General features: G+C 44.9%; 1 protein-coding gene across 1 annotated transcript in view; it reads left to right on the plus strand.

Annotated features, from left to right (window-relative positions):
- Positions 1-246: 246 nt before the first annotated feature.
- GINM1 (glycoprotein integral membrane 1) overlaps positions 247-18,360 on the plus strand; it is a 19,034-nt gene continuing 920 nt past the window's right edge. Inside the window, exons 1-7 of the mRNA XM_029944888.1 lie at positions 247-447; positions 6,767-6,826; positions 6,997-7,093; positions 13,709-13,860; positions 14,360-14,516; positions 15,308-15,450; positions 16,762-16,925. Coding sequence (XP_029800748.1) covers positions 328-447; positions 6,767-6,826; positions 6,997-7,093; positions 13,709-13,860; positions 14,360-14,516; positions 15,308-15,450; positions 16,762-16,925 — 893 coding nt within the window. The 5' untranslated portion in view covers positions 247-327. The remainder of the gene's footprint in view (positions 448-6,766; positions 6,827-6,996; positions 7,094-13,708; positions 13,861-14,359; positions 14,517-15,307; positions 15,451-16,761; positions 16,926-18,360) is intronic.

Genomic DNA, 18,360 nt, shown 5'->3' on the forward strand with positions numbered 1-18,360 from the left:
TATATACTAATTTTAAAATAATGCCATCGAAAAGCTTTTCACTCCACGCCGATTAGTAGCTACCCCGAAGCCACACCTCCACTCTAACGATGAACTCGGACCTCCCCGGGCTTCACTCCGCCCCTCGACGTTTCGCGGCGGTGCGCGTGCGCAGCCCGCTCTTCCCCAGAGTCCCCGCCCACTGCTGCCGCGAACTCCCTCCCCGGACCTTCGCGTTCCCGCCCCGCCTCTCAGGGTCCCGCCCCCCGGTAGCCTCGCCCGGTCCTCGCCCTTGGGGCTGGCTTGGCCCTCAGCTCCCGGCTGTCCGCCGAAGCTGGCCTGGCCAAGATGGAGGGCTCCCCGCCGCCGCCGTGGGCCCTCCGGCTGCTCCTGCTCGCGGCGCTGCCGGCCGTCGGCTGGCTGACGACCGTTACCCATGAGCTGCCCCTGCCGCCCCGAGCCCCGAAGGTACGGCAGGGCGGGCGCGACTCGGCCGCTCCTCCGCCCGGACCCTCCGGCGAGGCCCGTGCCAGAGCCCTGGGAATTCGGCGTCCTCGTTGATGCCTCTTCGACCGCCCGATGGGTCAGGGGCGGGGTTCCGGGCGCCCAAGAGAGTAGTGGGGAGAAGCACGCAGGGACATGGGGGCGGCCCGGGAGGAAGCGAGAGAGCGAAAAGGGCTCTTTAATGTGCTATTAAGCCTGTGCTGCGAAACTTAGGGATTCTTAACAGCAGCCCCAACTGTTGCCAGCCTGAGGGGGTTTTGCCATCGAAAGTACTCGATCACAAGTGCTCTCAGCCCTTTGTAATGGCGCCCTCCTGGGGTAGAGCAGGACTGGGGCCAGGCGGTGTTTTTGCCTTCTGTGCACGGGAAATGTAGAAGTGGCTCGACGAGAGAACAAGACCGATTCGAGGCCACCTGTCTGCCCCAGCGGGAAAGACTGCCTTCCCCGGGCGGGCAGGGCCCCGGGGTGCGCCTACGCCGGGTCGACGGGGCGGGAGGAGCAGGACTGAAGACCCGACTCTTAACCTGACGTCGTCAGTTTGGTGGGTGTTAGGAGGAGTGGATCTTTGAGCGTGGCAGGACCGGCCGCACCAGCACCCCCTGGGAACCTGCTGGAAACGCACTAAGCCGATGCTCTGGGGGTGAGGCCCACCAGTTCATGCCTGCAAGCCCTCCAGGTGAACCTGAGGCCAGCTAAAAGTTGGAGAACCACTGCATCCTTGTTCTAGAGGGTGGCTCGTTCTTACCATTTTTGCCAGGGAGTCATGCTGCCATAAACCAGTATTTGCCGTTCATCCAGTGCCTGTATGGTTGGGAAAAGTTTGAAGATTTTAAAATGCGTGTTTTGGGGCGCCAGGGTGGCTCAGTCGGTTAAGCGTCCGACTTCGGCCCAGGTCATGATCTCAGGGTGTGTGGGTTTGAGCTCGCGTCGGGCTCTGTGCTGACAGGTAGCTCAGAGCCTGGAGCCTGTCTTCAGATCCTGTGGCTCCTTCTCTCTCTGACCCTCGCCTGCTCAGGCTGTTTCTCTCTCTCTCTCTCTCTCTCTCTCTCTCTCTCTCTCTCTCTCAAAAGTAAACAAAAACATTTAAAAAATTTTAAGTGCGAGTTTTCCCAAAATGAAAAGAAACACTTACAGGTATACCTTTTCTTACTGGTCAGGACTTGAATACTCCACATTCAGGGGTGACATAACACCATAAATGTCACTTTATTTTTTCTTGAATTTTTAATGACATTACTCTCCCTGGGAACAAAAATACCGAGCATATCTCAGTTTCAGTTCTGCTGGGACATTTCAAGAAGCCACAACAATGCAAACCCAAAACCATTTGTATCTGAAATTGTATGTGCACCACAGTCACAGCTGGTCACAGTGTGAACATGATTGGCAAGCACCAAAAGACCAAGTACAAAGGAAATGATTCCTGAAGTTCCGTAAATACATTGTTTTCCAAATTTTAAAGATTCATCATCATCCCTTCTAGACCCCAAAAGACATTTGAGTCCCTAAAGTCTGAGAAAAATACATTCTGACTGTGAGCTGAAAGTACACCGGGCTTAGTGAGTTCATTTCAGTTCTGCCTTTTTATGATGCCTTCCTTCCACTTTTGGAAAGTCCAGATCTAAACTCAAGAATTTCACAGATGAAAGAATGCTGAGCAGCAAGAGGGAGAGTCTCCTCCCTTGGAAAGGAAGCCTTTTGAAGAGCTTTTCAAGAATTGACGCTTCTTGATATAACTTCTTCGATGTTTCGTTGTGAAATTTTCAAATGTACAGACCATTTCAAAGAATTTTACAGCGGTCACCACCTTAGATAAGTGCTGTCCCGTAGGCCGCTGTGGGGTGATGGTGTTTGTCTGCTCCCTTCATTACAGTAGCCACTAGACTATGGTCCTTAACGAGTGTTTGAAACGTGGCTGACCAGGATTGACTGAGGAACTGACTTTTAAAACTTTTATTTATCCATATTGAATAATGCAAACTTGGACTGTCGTTAATGTTTCACTATACTTCCTTTTTTTTTTTTTTTAATGTTTGTTTAATTTACGGGAGAAAGAGCGCAGGCAGGGAGAGGCAGAGAGAGAGGGAGAGAATCCCAAGCAGGCTCTGCCCTGTTAGGGCACCACCCTTCGTGGGTCAGAATCCCACAAACTGTGAGATCATGACCTGAGCTGAAATCAAGAGTCCCGTGCTTAACCTACTGAGCCACCCAGGCATCCCTAGCCTTGGTTTATGACATATCTGTTCATCTGTTCATTTTTGTAGCCAATGTCATCTGAATGTAAGAAAACTGATTAAAGTGAGGAAAATTCTCTCCAGAGACCCTCTGTGGCTCAGATCTACTGGATTATAAGCATTTTCTGTTTTGTTTACATATACAACTGTTAGAAGTTGAGGCTACACAGATTGTGAAATAATACAAAGTTTTAAAGTACGTTCTTCTCAGGAGTCTGGGTGGCTCAGTTGGTTGAGTGTCTGGCTTCGGCTCAGGTCATGATCTCACGGTTTGTGGGTTCAAGTCCCGCGTCAGGCTCTGTGCTGACAGCTGGCTCAGAGCCTGGAGCCTGCTTCAGATTCTGTGTCTCCCTCTCTCTCTGACCCTTCCCTCTTGCGCTGTCTCTGTCTCTCAAAAGTAAGTTAAAAACATTAGAAAACTAAAAAAACAAAACCAAAACACTTTTAAAATACATTGTTCTAATATTAAAATAACTTGATCACCAAAGAGAGGCATTTAGAGGACACTTTTTTTTTTTAATTTTTAACATTTATTTATTTTTGAGACAGAGACAGAGTGTGAATGGGGAAGGGGCAGAGAGAGAGGGAGACACAGAATCTGAAGCATGCTCCAGGCTCTGAGCTGTCAGCACAGAGCCCTAGGCAGGGCTCGAACTCACAGACCGGTAGATCGTGATCTGAGCTGAAGTCAGACACCCAACCGCCTGAGCTACCCAGGTGCCCCTGCACTTATTTTCGTATGTGTGTAAATATTTATTTCATGTATTTCCCTCAGACTTAATTCATTTATTTTAAGCCAGGTGTCTATTTTGTCCTTAGGAGGCCTTTGTATATAAGCTGGGCATCTTGTAAGTGAAGGAATTAGAGGAAGAACTGAAAATGGGGGTAGAAACTTCAGTTCTGCCACCCACTTTTTAAGTATCCACTGCCCTGGCTCACAAGCTTGAACTTCCAGTTCAGTTAGTGGCTCTCAGAGAGAGCAAGAAATATGACCTATCTTTGAACTTGTGCCCAGTAGGTAGTAAGGGATTAGAATCTCTTCTGAAATGAAATCAAGCGAGAGGACTAAAAAATTTAATTGAATTTGGTTCTCTGCAAAATACAGCATGATAGTATCTGTAAATTGTCTTTTACAAACTCTAGATTTTATGAGGCAAGTGACATATGTAAATGCAGTAAATTACAAGTAACATAGTGTATGTTCACTGCTGAAAGGCAGAAGCTATAAAAAGGTTTCTTAAAATACCATCATTGGAGGGTTTTCTCCGGGCTCTTAGAAGAAACAGTAGTTTATAGTTAACGGATCCTCTGGCTTGAAAAGAAGAGTTCTTGGCTGGAATTAGAACACAAAAATACATAGCCACCAGTTTGATGACTTACCAAATGGTGGTTTGTTCTAAGGATGAGTGTATTGGTTCTAGCGCATGCTCAGTTCTAGGTAAGGGCGGGCCTGGGGAGAGCCAGGCTGGTTCTGAATTTTAAACCCCCCCCCCAGCCCCCGGAAGTTGTCAGGTGTACCAAAGTGAGCCTACATGTACAGTATGGAAGGAATCCTGTTCTTTGCGTAGAATCACCTCAACCTCATAAAATCATTTCAGATTTATTCTCTCCTTTGTTGGAAATATATAAAGTATTGGAAATAGTCACAGTGCCAGGAGATTCACTTATATATTATTTTGCGTATGAATAATTTTCGGAGTTGAGAATACCCCCATGAAAAATATTTTTTATCCTAGAATAACAGTGTCTATCTGTGAATAAACTTAGGGGAAGGATTTGTTTTATAAATGACACATTGTAATACCTTTGACTATTGGTCTCTGTAGAAACCATGTCATTAATACACTTAAATATTTGGGGCACCTGGGTGGCCCAGGGAGTTCAGCATATGACATTTGATTTTGGCTCAGGTCATGATCTTGCAGTTTGTGAGTTCGAGCCCCATATCGGGCTCTGCACTGATGCTGTAGAGCCTGCTGGGGATTTTCTCTCTCTCTCTCTCTCTCTCTCTCTCTCTCTCTCTCTCTCTCTCTCTCCCTCTCCCTCTCCCTCTCCCTCTCCCTCCCTCCCTCTCGCTCTCTCTCTCTCTCCCTCCCTCTCGCTCTCTCTCTCTCTCCCTCCCTCTCCCTCTCCCTCTCTCTCAAAATAAATAAACTTAAAAAAAATAAATAACCTTGGAGCACCTGGGTGACTCAGTAAGTTAAGCTCAGTCTTAGGCTCAGGTCATGATGTTACGGTTGGTGAGTTCAAGTCCCATATCAGGCTCTGTGCTGACAGCTTGGAGCCTGGAGCCTGCTTTGGATTCTGTATTTCCTCCTCTTTCTGCCCCTTCCCTGCTTGGACTCTGTGTTTCTCTCAAAAATAAATAAAAACATGTAAGAAACTTAAAATAATTTTTTTAACATTTATTTATTTTTGAGAGACAGAGACAGAGACAGTGTGATCAGGGGAGGAGCAGAGAGAGAGAGAAGACACTGAATCTGAAGCCGGCTCCAGGCTCTGAGCTGTCGGCACAGAGCCCAACACGGGGCTCGAACCCACAAACCGTGAGATCATGACCTGAGCCGAAGTCAGACGCTGAACCAACTGAGCCACCCAGGCGCCCCTAAAAATTTTTTTTTAAATGAAAGTAATTGGGCGCCTGGGTGGCTCAATTGGTTAAGCGTCTGGCTTCAGCCCAGGTCATGATTTCATGGTTCGTGGGTTCAAGCCTCGAGTCGGGCTCTGTGCTGACAGCTAGGTCAGAGCCTGGAGCTGCTTCAGATTCTGTGTCTCCCTCTCTCCCTGACCCTCCCCTGTTCGCACTGTCTCTCTCTGTCTCTCAAAAATAAATAAAAAACATTAAAAAAAATAAATTTCTAAAATGAAAGTAATTAAATATTTGAGTAACTGCTTTCGAGCATGCCTTGAGAGTCACTAAAACTGATTAGGCTCAATAAATACTTGTCCATGGGCACTTGGGACACATTTAGTAGGGTTAGAGCAATTTTGTTTATGAAAACAAAAAAGTTGGAAACAATTCAAATGCCCATTGATAGTGGAACACATATGTAAACTGGTAATCATTTGATGGGCTTCTTATACAGTACTGTAAATAAATGTCCATCGCTGCATGCATCAACAGTGTTAATAAAAGAAGTTCCAGAAGAATACATACAAAATTGTTCCACTTACATAAAGCTCAGAAACAGATGAAACTAAGCAATATATTGTTTAGAAAGACAGTAAAACTATAAAGAGAAGCAAAAGAGGCACCTGGGTGGCTCAGTCAGTGCTCTTGATTTCGGCTCAGGTCATGATCCCAGGGTCGCCTCGTGGAGCCCTATGTCAGGCTCCACGTTCTGCATGGAGAGTCTCTCCCTCTGCCCCTCTCCCTTCTTGTGAGCTCGCACGCTCCCATTCTGTCTCTCTCTTAAAAAAAAAAATGGGGCGCCTGGGTGGCTCAGTCAGTTGAGCGTCCGACTTCGGCTCAGGTCATGATCTCACGGTTTGTGGGTTCGAGCCCCACGTAGGGCTCTGTGCTGACAGCTAGCTCAGAACCTGGAGCCTGCTTCAGATTCTGTGTCTCCCTCTCTCTCTGACCCTCCCCTATTCCCACTGTCTCTCTCTCTCTCTCTCTGTCTCAAAAATAAATAAAGAACATTAAAAAATTTAAAAAAAAGATTAAGATGGAAGACAGTCTAGGGATTCCTTCTGAGAATAGGGGAATGTGATAGAGAGGAGGGACTTTATAAGACGTGAACAGTACTCTGGTTTTTAACCTTGGTAGTAGGTATATGAGTGTTAATCTTTTCTTTTAAACTTTACATGTGCATATTATAGGCTCTTAAATGGGATATATTTCATAGTTAAATGGAAGAAATACAGATTATTAAAAGTCGGAATTGTGAACAAGCGCATACAAAGTGCTGTAAAAAAATTCTGGGTTTTAAAAAATGTTGACGTTATAAGTGATGATACAATAAATATAATTGAAGATAAAAGAAAAAGAACTGAGTTATTCTCATTTTGTGAAATGCATACCTATCCAATTTCTACGTATTTTGCAGGACAGCCTCAGAATTAACGTAACTACCTTTAAAGACGCTGGGGAGGGCTCTACAGAACAGGTGTGTCGCCTTTTGATTATGTTTTTAACATGCCACTCAGCTAAGTGTTAGGCAGCCTGTGTTACCTTTGCCTACACATCTAGTTTAGTTAGAGCATGTATTTTATACACAAAGAATTTGTCATCATTTATAGATAGTAGGAATTAATGTATATGCTGCTTTATTTTAAGGTTATTCTTAACATAACCTACGAGAGTGGACAGGTATATGTAAATGACCTGCCTGTCAATAGTGGTGTCACCCGACTAAGCTGTCAGACTTGGATAGGTGAGTACTGCTAAATTATTTCCCTACTTGTTCTGTTTTTAGTAATACTAAGTTTGTGAAACATAGTTATTTGACGTATTTCCATTTTAAATTAATAATATTCGTCATTACTGGAGTATATGATGTGCTTAAAATTCAAATCCTACTTTATATTGGTTCTTCCTGGCATATTCACATTTCTTTTTCATGAGATGGGCATTGATTGGAGCTGCACTTCTGGTGGGTTGGAACCAGCGTGAGCCTTTGTCAATTATTGCTTTTCTATATTTGGGCACAATATTACGAAATTCATACAGATTTAGAACTGTTATGTCTTTTTTATCATCATACTATGTTCTTTATCTCTAGTGATATTTTTACATTAAAATCAGCTTTACCTCTATTATTTTAACAATAATTGGTTTTTGACCTGGCAGATAAGAAGGAGGTGGATCGGTATGTGGTATCTTTCCTTTTTCTTTACGTCTTTCTGGGTCCTTATGATTAAGGTGAATCGCTTATAAGCAGCATATACTGATGTTTTGTTTTTTTTAAATCTGTCAGTTTGCCTTTTAATTGGGATTTTAGTTTATTTATATTAATAACTAATATATTTAGATTTCAATCTTTCATCTTAATTATTTGTTTCCTATTTGTGTCCTACCTGTTCTTTTTTCCTTTTTCTTCTCCTGTCCTCTTCCAGGTTATTTATTTTTTGTTCCATCATTCCTCTCTGTCTTATTGGTTTTTGTGTTATTTTACTATTCTTTTAATGGTCATGCTTGAAATCAATAAACTAGTTTTTGTGGGTTTTTTTAGTGTTTATTTTTTGAGAGAGAGAGAATGTGAGCAGTAGAGAGAGAGGGAGACACAGAATCTGAAGCAGACTCCAGGTTCCAAGCTGTCAGCACAGAGCCTGACACGGACTCAAAACCACAAGCTGTGAGATCATGACCTGAGCCACCCAGGCGCCCCAATGCACTAATATTTTTATCATTTCCCAAACAATACAAGAACCTTAGAACACATAACGCCATTTATTCCCTTTCTGTTTTTGTGTTGTTATTGTCATATATTTTAACTTTTTGTATTCCTTTTTAATTGGAGAGAGAGAGAGAGTTGGGAGGAGGGGCCAGAGGGAGAGAAAGGGAGAATCTTAAACAAGCTCCGGGCTCAACACAGAGCCTGACGCTGGGCTCAATCCCATGACCTTGGGATCATGGCCTGAGCCAAAATCAAGTGTTAGATGCTCAACCGATCGAGTCACCCAGGAGCTCCAACTCTTTGTGTTCTTAAGCCCTAATATTATATAGCACACCCATGGTTATGCAGCCTACTTGTTCTTACTGTTTTGTGCAGTCTGGTACTCGTTTATTTTTACCTTCATGGTTATCCTTTCCATCACTCTTTATTCCTTTTGGAGTATCTGTGTTCCTCCATGAGGTCACTTTTCCCTTGCCTAAAAAATCCCCCTTAGGAGGGGATTACGAAATCCCCTGAATACAGATTTGTTAGCAGGGAATTATGTGAGCCATTGTTTGAAAACATCTTAACTTTGCCTTCATTTTAAGAGGGTCTTTTTACTGGAGATGGAAATAGAGGTTAGTACTTCATAAGTTAGCATTTTAAAGGCCGATTTCATGGTCTTCTTACTGCAGTAGTTGCTGCTGAGCATCCGTGTCAGGCTCATCGCTCTATTGGAGACGATGTGGGCCTTTTTTCTGGTTGTCCTTGGTATTTTTTTTTTCCTGAGTCTTTGGTTTTCCGTAGTTTTACTGTGACGTGCCCAGGTATACGGTTCTTTAATCTGTGACTTGATATCTTTTGTCAGTTTGGGAAAATTTTGGGCCATTATCTTTCCAACAAGTGCTACTTCCTTACCTCTCTTATTCTCTTCTAGCTTCTTATTTACATGTATGTTTGAAACTTTCCATGTATATTTTACAGTTTTTTTCTCTATCCGTTTTTTCTTTTCTTCCTCCCCACACACAAATTCGTCATCTCTGTCTCATTGAGTTAATTTAATTTACTGACCTTTACTTCTGGGATTTCCATTTTCTTTCTTTCTTCTTCTAATTTTTTGTTTTTTGTTATTTCATCTCCCATTTAGGCCCCAGATATGGGCCCACCTCTTTTTTTTTTTTAATTTAAATTTTTTTTAATTTTTATTTTTATTGTAATAGCTTAGACTGGTCTGGTGAAATTCTCCATTTTACCATAGATTCTCTCGAACGTATTACTTTCAGTAACTTTATTTTTTTTTAATTATTTTTTAAGTAATCTCTTTTGTCCAGTATGAGGCTCTAACTCACAATCCCAAGATCAAGTTTTGCATGCTGTGCTGACTGAGCCAGCAAGGCGCCCCTGCTTTCAGTAACTTTGAAGTTCATGTCTACCCAGTCTGATTTCTTGAGCCCCTCTGGATCTGTTTGTTCCCCTTCTTTTTTTTTTTAATGTTTATTTATTTTGAGAGAGAGAGTACAAGCAGGGGAGGGCAGAGTGAGAGGGAGAGAGAGAATCCCAGATGGGCTCCATGCTATATAGGGCTCCGTCTCACAAACCACGAAATCATGACCGAAGCCGAAATCAGGAGTTGGACGCTTAACTGACTGAGCCACCCAACCACCAGTTGTTTTTTCCTCTTGATGCTTCTCTTCCAGTGTGTTATTTTTGATACTGTGTAGGAAAAGTGATAAAGGCTCTGGATAATATTATTTGACTCCAAAGAGGATTTGCTTTAGTCTTGGCAGTCATGATATTAAGAGGCAGAGTACTTTAATGTTTAAATTGAAGAGTAGACTGTTTGAAGGCTGGATTCTCATCTTTGTGAGGCTTCGTCTATTTCTCATTAACTGTTATTCTTCAGATGTAGCTTGTCATAAGTCCCAAGTGATCACTGGGGGCATTTATGAGGCCCCTCCCTCTGTGGGTCCCAGACTCTGTGCTCTCCTGAGCCTGCCCGAGTTCTCTCCAGTGTCTCAGGTGTATGCTTGGTTCCCCAACCAGCCCCACTTACTAGCCAGCAAATGTTTCAGTGGGGAAAGTGCACGGAATCTTGGCTTGCTTCTATGCTTCTCTTCTCTCTAGGACCTTGTCCCAAGTCCTGGAGACCTTTGGAGCCATAATCTGTGTTTGAAGGCCCTCTACAGGAGACTGCTGAGGTTGGCCTGTGTAGCTTCTCTGTCACTGCTTTCTGTTGTGCTTTCCAGCTCCTCTGCCCGGTCAGCTTGGCCATCAACAGTGCCGTGTGGGGGCGCTGGCCATCTTTTTAAAAGCTCTCTGGTGCCTCTGGACAGATTTGGGTTGTGGGTGTATATGTATGCACTTATTTTTTTACATGTTTATTTGTGGGAGCGTATATGCGTGTGCCTGTGCACGTGTGTGTGCATGAGTGCGGGAGGGGCAGAGAGCGGTAGGGATAGAGGACCCCAAGCGGGCTCCGCACTGATAGCAGTGAGCCCGATGTGGGGCCCGAACTCACGAACCGTGAGATCGTGACCTGAGCCAAAGTCAGATGCTCAACCAACTGAGCCACCCAGGCGCCCTGTGTGGTTTGTTTTTTTTTTACACCTTTTCCAGTGAGAAAGTTGGTGTACAACAAGCTAATTCCTCCTAGCTAGGAAAAGAAGTGCTATTCATGCTTTAAGTGATCATTCTGTTGATGTTGTGTCCGCTGTGGAATTCGCTGCGGAGCGTGAGCTGGTGCTCTCTCTACTCCAGCCGCCTTGCTGGTTCATCCCAGTCGTCGCCGTGACTTTCTTTGATAGCTGAAGCAAATGACGCCCATTTTACCAGTTACTAGAATCTTCCAAACATTAAATACAGCAACAACAAAAAGTCGTCTTTCCCTAAATCTTTAAAAAAAATTTTTGGTAGGTGTATTGGTTACTGCTGTGTAACAGTGTAATCCTAAACTTAGTAGTGGGTGACAGTGTGATCTCCTGGTTCCTGTAGGTCAAGAATCTGAGCCCGGCCTGGCGGGGGCCTCTGGCTCTGGCTCTGCTGTCCCTACGCCATCATCTCAGGGCCCCACTGGGGAAGATCTGCTTCCTAGCTTGTCCCGGGTGTGGACAGGACGTAGTGAGGCCTCACAGGAGGCCGGCTGGAGGCCTGCGCCGTTCGCTTGCCGCGTGGACCTCTCCGTGGCGTCTTACAACATGGCGGCTGGTTTTATCAGTGAGAGGACAAGGGCGGCTGTCCGCGGGAGAGGACCAGCAAGACAGAAGTCCTGGCCTCTGTAATCCGAGAACTGCCATGCCATCGCCGTTGCTGCATTCTGCTGGTTAGAAACCAGTCACTCAGCCCAGCCCACACTTGGAGGGAATTATACAAGGACATGAATTATTGGGGCCAAGGGTCATTGAGAGTTGTTTTTGAAAGCTGCCTGCTTCAGTAAGGAAAGTTGGAATATCAAGGGCTTTTGTCATTTTAATTTAATTTTATTCTGCAGCACAGTTACCAGATTTGGGGACTGAAGAATCACCACTCTTGTTTTTATAAGACTGCATTTTCTCATCCGTTGACTCTCTGGGACCCAAAGGGCACCAGCCTTTGGACGTACGGATATACTAACAGGGAGCCTGCTCTTCTGTGAGCCAGACTGATGGGCAAACAGGGAGAACACCGAGAGGGACCACAGGACAGGGGCAGTTAGGAGTCTTAGAGGATATGAGGGAGGGTGGGCAGACCAGAGAGAGGGGAGCACGAGTGCCCTCTTAAGGAGCCTGAAGAAGGACCATTCAGAGAACTACCAAAAAAGTCGTAAGTATGTCGCTGAAGGCATTTGAGCAAGGAGGCTGTGTGATCAAAACTCTGTTACAGAATATGGCACTATTGTGTGAGTAGTTTAAAGGGGAAGAGATGAAGGAAGCAGACAGTTCAGTAACTATTAGAACAGAAAGAAGCTCAAGAACTCCATGTTGAGTGGGCGGGGAGGTGGAGGGAGGACAAATGTGGAAGAAGCCGGGCCTGGAATGGCCCGAAGGAGACAACTAACTAGATACAGAAAATGAGGGTGAAGGAATCAGATGTAATCTTGTAACTTCTGTCGTTGCTGGTTTGGAGGCACTGAATTTATTCACAGAAACAGCGCAGCCTAGGAGGACCAGTTCTGTGAGCACTTGGGCTGAATGGAAGGGTTAGGTCACTCGGTTCTCAACGGAAACGTCTGTACCTATTTAAAACGTTAGAATGTTAGTCTGTACCTCTCAGAGATTTAGATTTACTGAGATTGGGCCGAGGCTCTGGCGTCTGTACTGGTTTCCAGTTGATTCTGGCACATAGTTAGGATTGAGAATCATGTGACCTGGCATTTGAATAGTATTGATAACTTTCAAGGGCATATTTAGTTTAATTACATATTTCTAATTCTGGTGGGAATCACGGCTGAACAAAAGCCCTAGAAAAGTAAACTTAATTCGTTCTGTCAAGGAATGTAGCCTAGTCGAGGAGACAAGTCAACAAATGAAGGACTACACTGCAAGAAAGTTAAGGCTTAAAAAAAAAAAGGCACAAGGGACACCTTGGTGGCTCAGTCAGTTGAGCATCTGACATTGGCTCAGGTCATGATCTCACAGTTTGTGGGTTCGAGCCCCGTGTCAGGATCTGTGCTGATGGCGCAGAGCCTGCTCTGGCTTCTCTGTCTCCCTCTCTCTCTGCCCTCTCCCCTACAGGCGTATATGTGTGCGCACACTCTTTTCTCTCAAAAAGAAAAACACAGGCACGAACTCAGCAATGTAGGTATACAGTAGCTAGAACTACCTCAGTAGTTTATTAAAAGCAGATGAGGAGAGAGGAGGCAGTAGAGAACATTCCAGATAACGGGAATAGCCCTGTACAGGTACTGAATCAATTTAAATAGCTGGGTTTGCATGCAGATTATTCTTCTTGGTTCCTTTTTTGTCTAACAATCCTCATATGATAACATTTGAGGGACTAACAGTTGAGAAACTCAGTGCTCCTTTTGCACTAGTTTCTTTGAATTGTATTGATTTACTGTTTTCTGCCTTACTAGGGTGTCCGCTGGTTCTGCAGACCGGTGGCAGTGGTCACACGCGCCTCCACTGGTGCGGGCTGGGGGGGGTCTTAACCTAAAGCGGGGGAGAGCCATCGTCCCCCGGTGGAGAGTAACCACAGGGCTCTCCCATCCTCCCCAGTTCCCGCCCTCCAGGAGCCACAGGTCCCTTACTGGAGAAAAAACTGAGGGAAAAAACTCACCGTCTTTACTGCTTGGTCCCCTTATATCCCTGGATTTTGTGAACAAGTGACTGGATGGATGGATGGACTTCCCTCACTCAGACACGGGGTTGGCTGTCCTCTGGTCCCCGCTGTGGGGTAGTTAGGCCTTGCTCATCCCTCCCTGACAAAATCGGTAAACGAACAGGAGTGATGTAGCTGGTGTAGTGGCCTACAGACCACCAGGCACGGTTCCCTTGTCCAGTGACTGTAAACAGTGTGCGGATTTGTCAAGTTGTCTTCGTTTTCATAAATTCTGTCACCTCAGTGAGATTGGAGATGAAAGGCAAAGAAACTGTTATACACTGTCTTGTTCCATGCAAATGTCATCAAAATAATCAAATTCAGTGACCGGGTTGGTGCCCTTTTTGTTCAAAGCTGTCACTGCTTTTTTTTTTATAGTGAAGAATGAAAATCTGGAAAATTTGGAGGAAAAAGAATATTTTGGAGTTGTCAGTGTAAGGATTTTAATTCATGAGTGGCCTATAACGTCTGGTTCCAGTTTGCAGCTAATTGTCATTCAAGAAGAGGTAGTAGAGATCGATGGAAAACAAGTAAGAGAGTACGATTATTCATTGGGAATTAAACTGCAAAGATTTGTGCTAGGTGTTATGCCCGTGTTCCTTTATCTTATTACTTATATCTGAGTTGATGAGGAAGAACGGTTCCCTAATGTTGCCAGCAGCCAATCATTTAGAATTTTTCTTTCTTGGTTTAGCGTTTGTTTAGCATTTGAAGTATTAGTTTTTAAAAAACGGATCATATTTGTACATATTTATATCACTTTAAAATATTATAAACCGTTAGTAAGCGGAAAAGTGAGTGAAAAGATTGCATTTGGTTCATGGCTCTGCTAACTTGACCTCTGGCCAAGTGTAAGTAAATGAGGCAGAACGGAGAGCAGCTGGCAGTTCTGAGCGCCTCGGAGCGGGGAGACGGTGATCGGGAGTGGCGCAGGCGCTTTACAGAGACCACGGAGAAGTTAGTGTTAGATTCTTATGGCGTTGTGCCATTATTTAAAATGAAGAGTCATTGCTTGTGTTTCTTTCATAGGCTCAACAAAAGGAAGTTACTGAAATTGATATTTTAGTGAAGAACCAGGGGATTCTTAGACATTCAAGCCACACTCTGCCTTTGGAAGAAAGCATGCTGTTTTCTCTTTCCCGAGACAGTGACGTTTTATTTACCGTTCCTAACCTCTCCAAAAAAGGTACTTTAAAAGACTGTTACTTAAAGTATTAAGGAAATTATTTTTTTGTGGGTAGCTTTTTAATTGTAGTTAATATGTTTGGAAGTAGGCTTCTTTCAGAAATGTTTTATAACTATTACTTTACATGTCCTTTTAAGAACTTTAGGAACCTGTTGTGGGTCTTAATAGAAAGTGATAAAAAAAAGTGATCAGTAATGACTGCTTAGTGACATTTGGTGGTGATTATCTACTCTGACTCTGGGAAATCATCACAAAATACACAATAAGAAAATTGATTATGGGGTGCCTGGGTGGCTCAGTCGGTTAAGCATCCGACTCTTGATTTTGGCTCAGGTCATGATCTCACAGTCTGTGAGTTCAAACCCCATGTTGACCTCTGCGTTGGCAGCATGGAGCCTGCTTGGGATTCTCTCCTTCTCTCTCTTTCTCTGCCCCTTTTCTGCTCGCACTCACACACACACTCTCTCTAAATCAACAATAAAAAAAAAAAGAATATTGTTTAGGTTCATTTAGAGAAAGGAGTATTCATTCTTTCCATTGAAACATGGGACTTTTTGGAGATTTGACTTTCTGCATAATAGAATCCTAACTGGTGTGGCTCCTTATAGCTGTTTTAATTTAGGGCTCCTACCTGGCATTTAAATCTGGACAGTCAGATGTCATTTTCTTCTCCCATGGCAAAACACATACCCTTGGTGTCCCCCATATGTTTGGAATGGTCACGTTAGAACTAATAGGAGCCGTGCCATGTGCGCCCGGGGTCACGTGACCCGGTGGCCCTTCCTCCCCAGGAGAGGGCGGCGGTTCGCTGCAGACCGCCCCCCAGTACCTCGCCCCGAGTGCGGAGACCGCGGAGACCACGGCGGACGAGGGCGCGCTGCCGGGCAAGCTGCCTGAAACCCCGCTCAGGGCAGAGCCTCCGTCTTCATACAAGGTAGGCCGGGGATCTGGGGTTCCCTTTGTATTACGAGCATTTTGGGAAGAAAATGGCCTTGCAAGTGAGGTGGAAACTACGAGGGTTGGAAGTATGAATTGTCGTCAGTCATGGGCTCCTTGCTGTTTTAGCGTTATATTTTTAGGTGTTTCTATTCCTCTCAAGTTTCATTTAATGATATAGTTACATGATTATCAAGTCATCGATTTCATTTGGGGGGGGATGTTTACATCCAGAGTCATTCCCATGTTCCCGTTTATTCTGTGACTGCCACCTCATGCGCATGCGCACACGCATGGTGCCCTCAGGGTCTGGAGCAGCGACGGAGCACACCTGTTTAAGAGTATGCTCCGGGGTGCAAATGGCCTGGGTCCGGATCCGGCCCGGCCCCTGCCTAGTGGTGTGATCTTGGTTCCGGTCTCTCTAACCCCACTTCACCTGGCTCCTTGAATCCGTGAAACCGTGTGGTAAACTGGGTGCAGACACAAGTGTGTCTTTGTACCTACTAACTCCTCCTGCATCACTGATGACGTTGTCCGGCTGCCTGGGAGTATACGTACGGTGTAGACCAAGGGTCTTGATTTCTCCGTATGTATGAGCTAGGTCTCTTATTCAAAATAATTTCTGTTTAAGTGAGCAAGGTCCGTGGTTAGTCTCCACGGATTCCAGAGACTTCTTTGATGTTCCTGCTGAAGGTTGAGATTGCTTAGTTGGGGTTGCTGCAAAGGGTCAGGTCACTTTTTGCTGCCTGAATGCCAGCACCCTGACCCCGTCTACCCCCCTCCCTCAGAGCGAGGCAGCCCATGCCATCCACGTGCACCCTAGTGCCCACTCTGACTCTAAGCAAAGTCACTGTGTTTGTGCACAGCAAACCCCCCCTTCCGGGCCAAAGGCTGCTGACATGTCTGCCTTTCTTTCCTGCTCGTCCTCCAAGTATTAGAAACACAGAGTTGCCTCTGGTCTGTTTTGCGTGGAGGAACCAAACCTCTTACCATTTAGCAATTACTTTCCCTTAATTTATAGACGATAGTATAAATAATTAAAAAGGATAATATAATAACATCCCTGTGCCTGTATTACTAGAACATAATTTTTAAAACTGTAAGTAACTTTATCAAGATACATTTTACAATAAAATGCACCCATTTAAAATGTACAGTTAAAGAAGTTTTGATAAATGTAGACACCCATGTAACCAGCGTCACCATCAAAATACAGAAGTTTATCATCACCCTGAACTAGAACCTAATTTTTAAAGTTTCTTAGAGATCCGATGATACGTGGCTCATCTGATCAAAACTCCTTTTCTAGGTGATGTGTCAGTGGATGGAAAAGTTCAGGAAAGATCTGTGTAGATTCTGGAGCAGCGTTTACCCAGTGTTCTTTATGTTTCTGAACGTCCTGGTGGTTGGAATTCTAGGAGCAGCTGTGGTAATAACCATGTTAAAGGTGCTTTTCCCAGCTTGTGAATACAAGTAAGTATTTCTTAGTTTTGAAACATTAGTATTTTTACTAACTAAACAGCAAGTTGTAGTTACTGTTTTTTAAAGTTGAAAGTATAAGGAAGGCTACAAGACAAATGGGAGGGAAAATGATGTCAGCTTTTCTTTAGCTCATCTTCCAACTGTAGCAAAATTAAGACGCTTATTGGGTATCGATCCCGAACAAGCCACCGGTCTTGGCGACTCAGCCGTGAACAGACTGCTCCGTAGGGACTCAGTGAGTGAGAGAACGGAAACGCGTGTCTGGGCGGGGAGCGCAGTGTTCGGTCGGCGATGGATGAGGGCCTCGCTGCGTGTGCGGCGCCCGAACTGTCCGTCTAAACTGATGTGGGTGTTAGAGGACGAGCGCGGTGTGCGGGGCGGCGCTGCCCTAACAGAGGGCAGACGAGGACGCCTCCGCGCTGCGTGGCCCTGGGGGCGCTGGGAGGTGGAGCCCAGTCTGCTAGGCAAGACGTGCGGCACACTGTTTCCTTAGCGTGACGCAGAAGTGAGTATATAAACCCATTTCTGGGATGGCAGTGATCTCTGGCGAGTGCGGGCGAGAGCAGGGGTGGGGAGAAGGACCGCCACTTCGTCCCTCTCTGTGCAGCCGAGTGTTTTAGCTGTGAGAAATTATTTTGTAAATTTAAAAGTGAATTTGTCGTTAGCATTTTTACAAGTTAAACAAGGTCACGTGGGTGGCTCGGTCAGTCGGAGCGTGCAGCCCTTGCTTGTGAGGTCGTGAGTTGGAGCCCCGCGTTGAGGGGACAGTTTACTTAAGTAAGGAAAAAAAGAGAGCGAAAGAAGAAAAGATAAGTTACATAGTCACTTTAGTTGTCTTAGGAGAAGTAAATCTCAATAAAGGCCACAATTTTTGGCTGAAATTACATTGTACTGCGTTGGAAACACCGTAGGATTTATAGAAAAGAAGACCCAGCTTAAACCTTCACTTTCCCACTTGCTGGTCGTAAGGTCTCCAAAGCCCCGTGAGCCTGAGCCGACGCGGCTGCGAGCGGGCTGTGGGAAGGAGCTAGGAGTGCCCCCGCCACCTTTTCGTTGGGTTTCCCCCGAAGAAGTCACTTTCCCATTTCTTCCTAAAGCTGAAAATCCTGGAACATAATTGTTTCTATTTCCTGTGACTGCCAGGAAGCTCAAGACTTTTTTTGAACTTTATTATGCAAACCTGCATAGAAAACAGTGTCGCACTTTTTTTTTTATTGCTCTTTTACCAAATGTTTTGTCATGGGCTTCTCTGTGGGAAAAGACAACATGTAAATTAAAAACCAGATTTGCAGTGTACTGTTTTCTTTAAAAAGCTTATTTATTTTGAGAGAGAGGGAGCGAGAGAGCAGGGGAGGGGCAGAGAGAGGGAGAGAGAGAGAATCCCAAGCACATTCTGCACTGTGAGCAGAGCCTAACGTGGGGCTCA

This window comes from Suricata suricatta, chromosome 7, assembly GCF_006229205.1.
Source record: "Suricata suricatta isolate VVHF042 chromosome 7, meerkat_22Aug2017_6uvM2_HiC, whole genome shotgun sequence".
NCBI lineage: Eukaryota > Metazoa > Chordata > Mammalia > Carnivora > Herpestidae > Suricata > Suricata suricatta.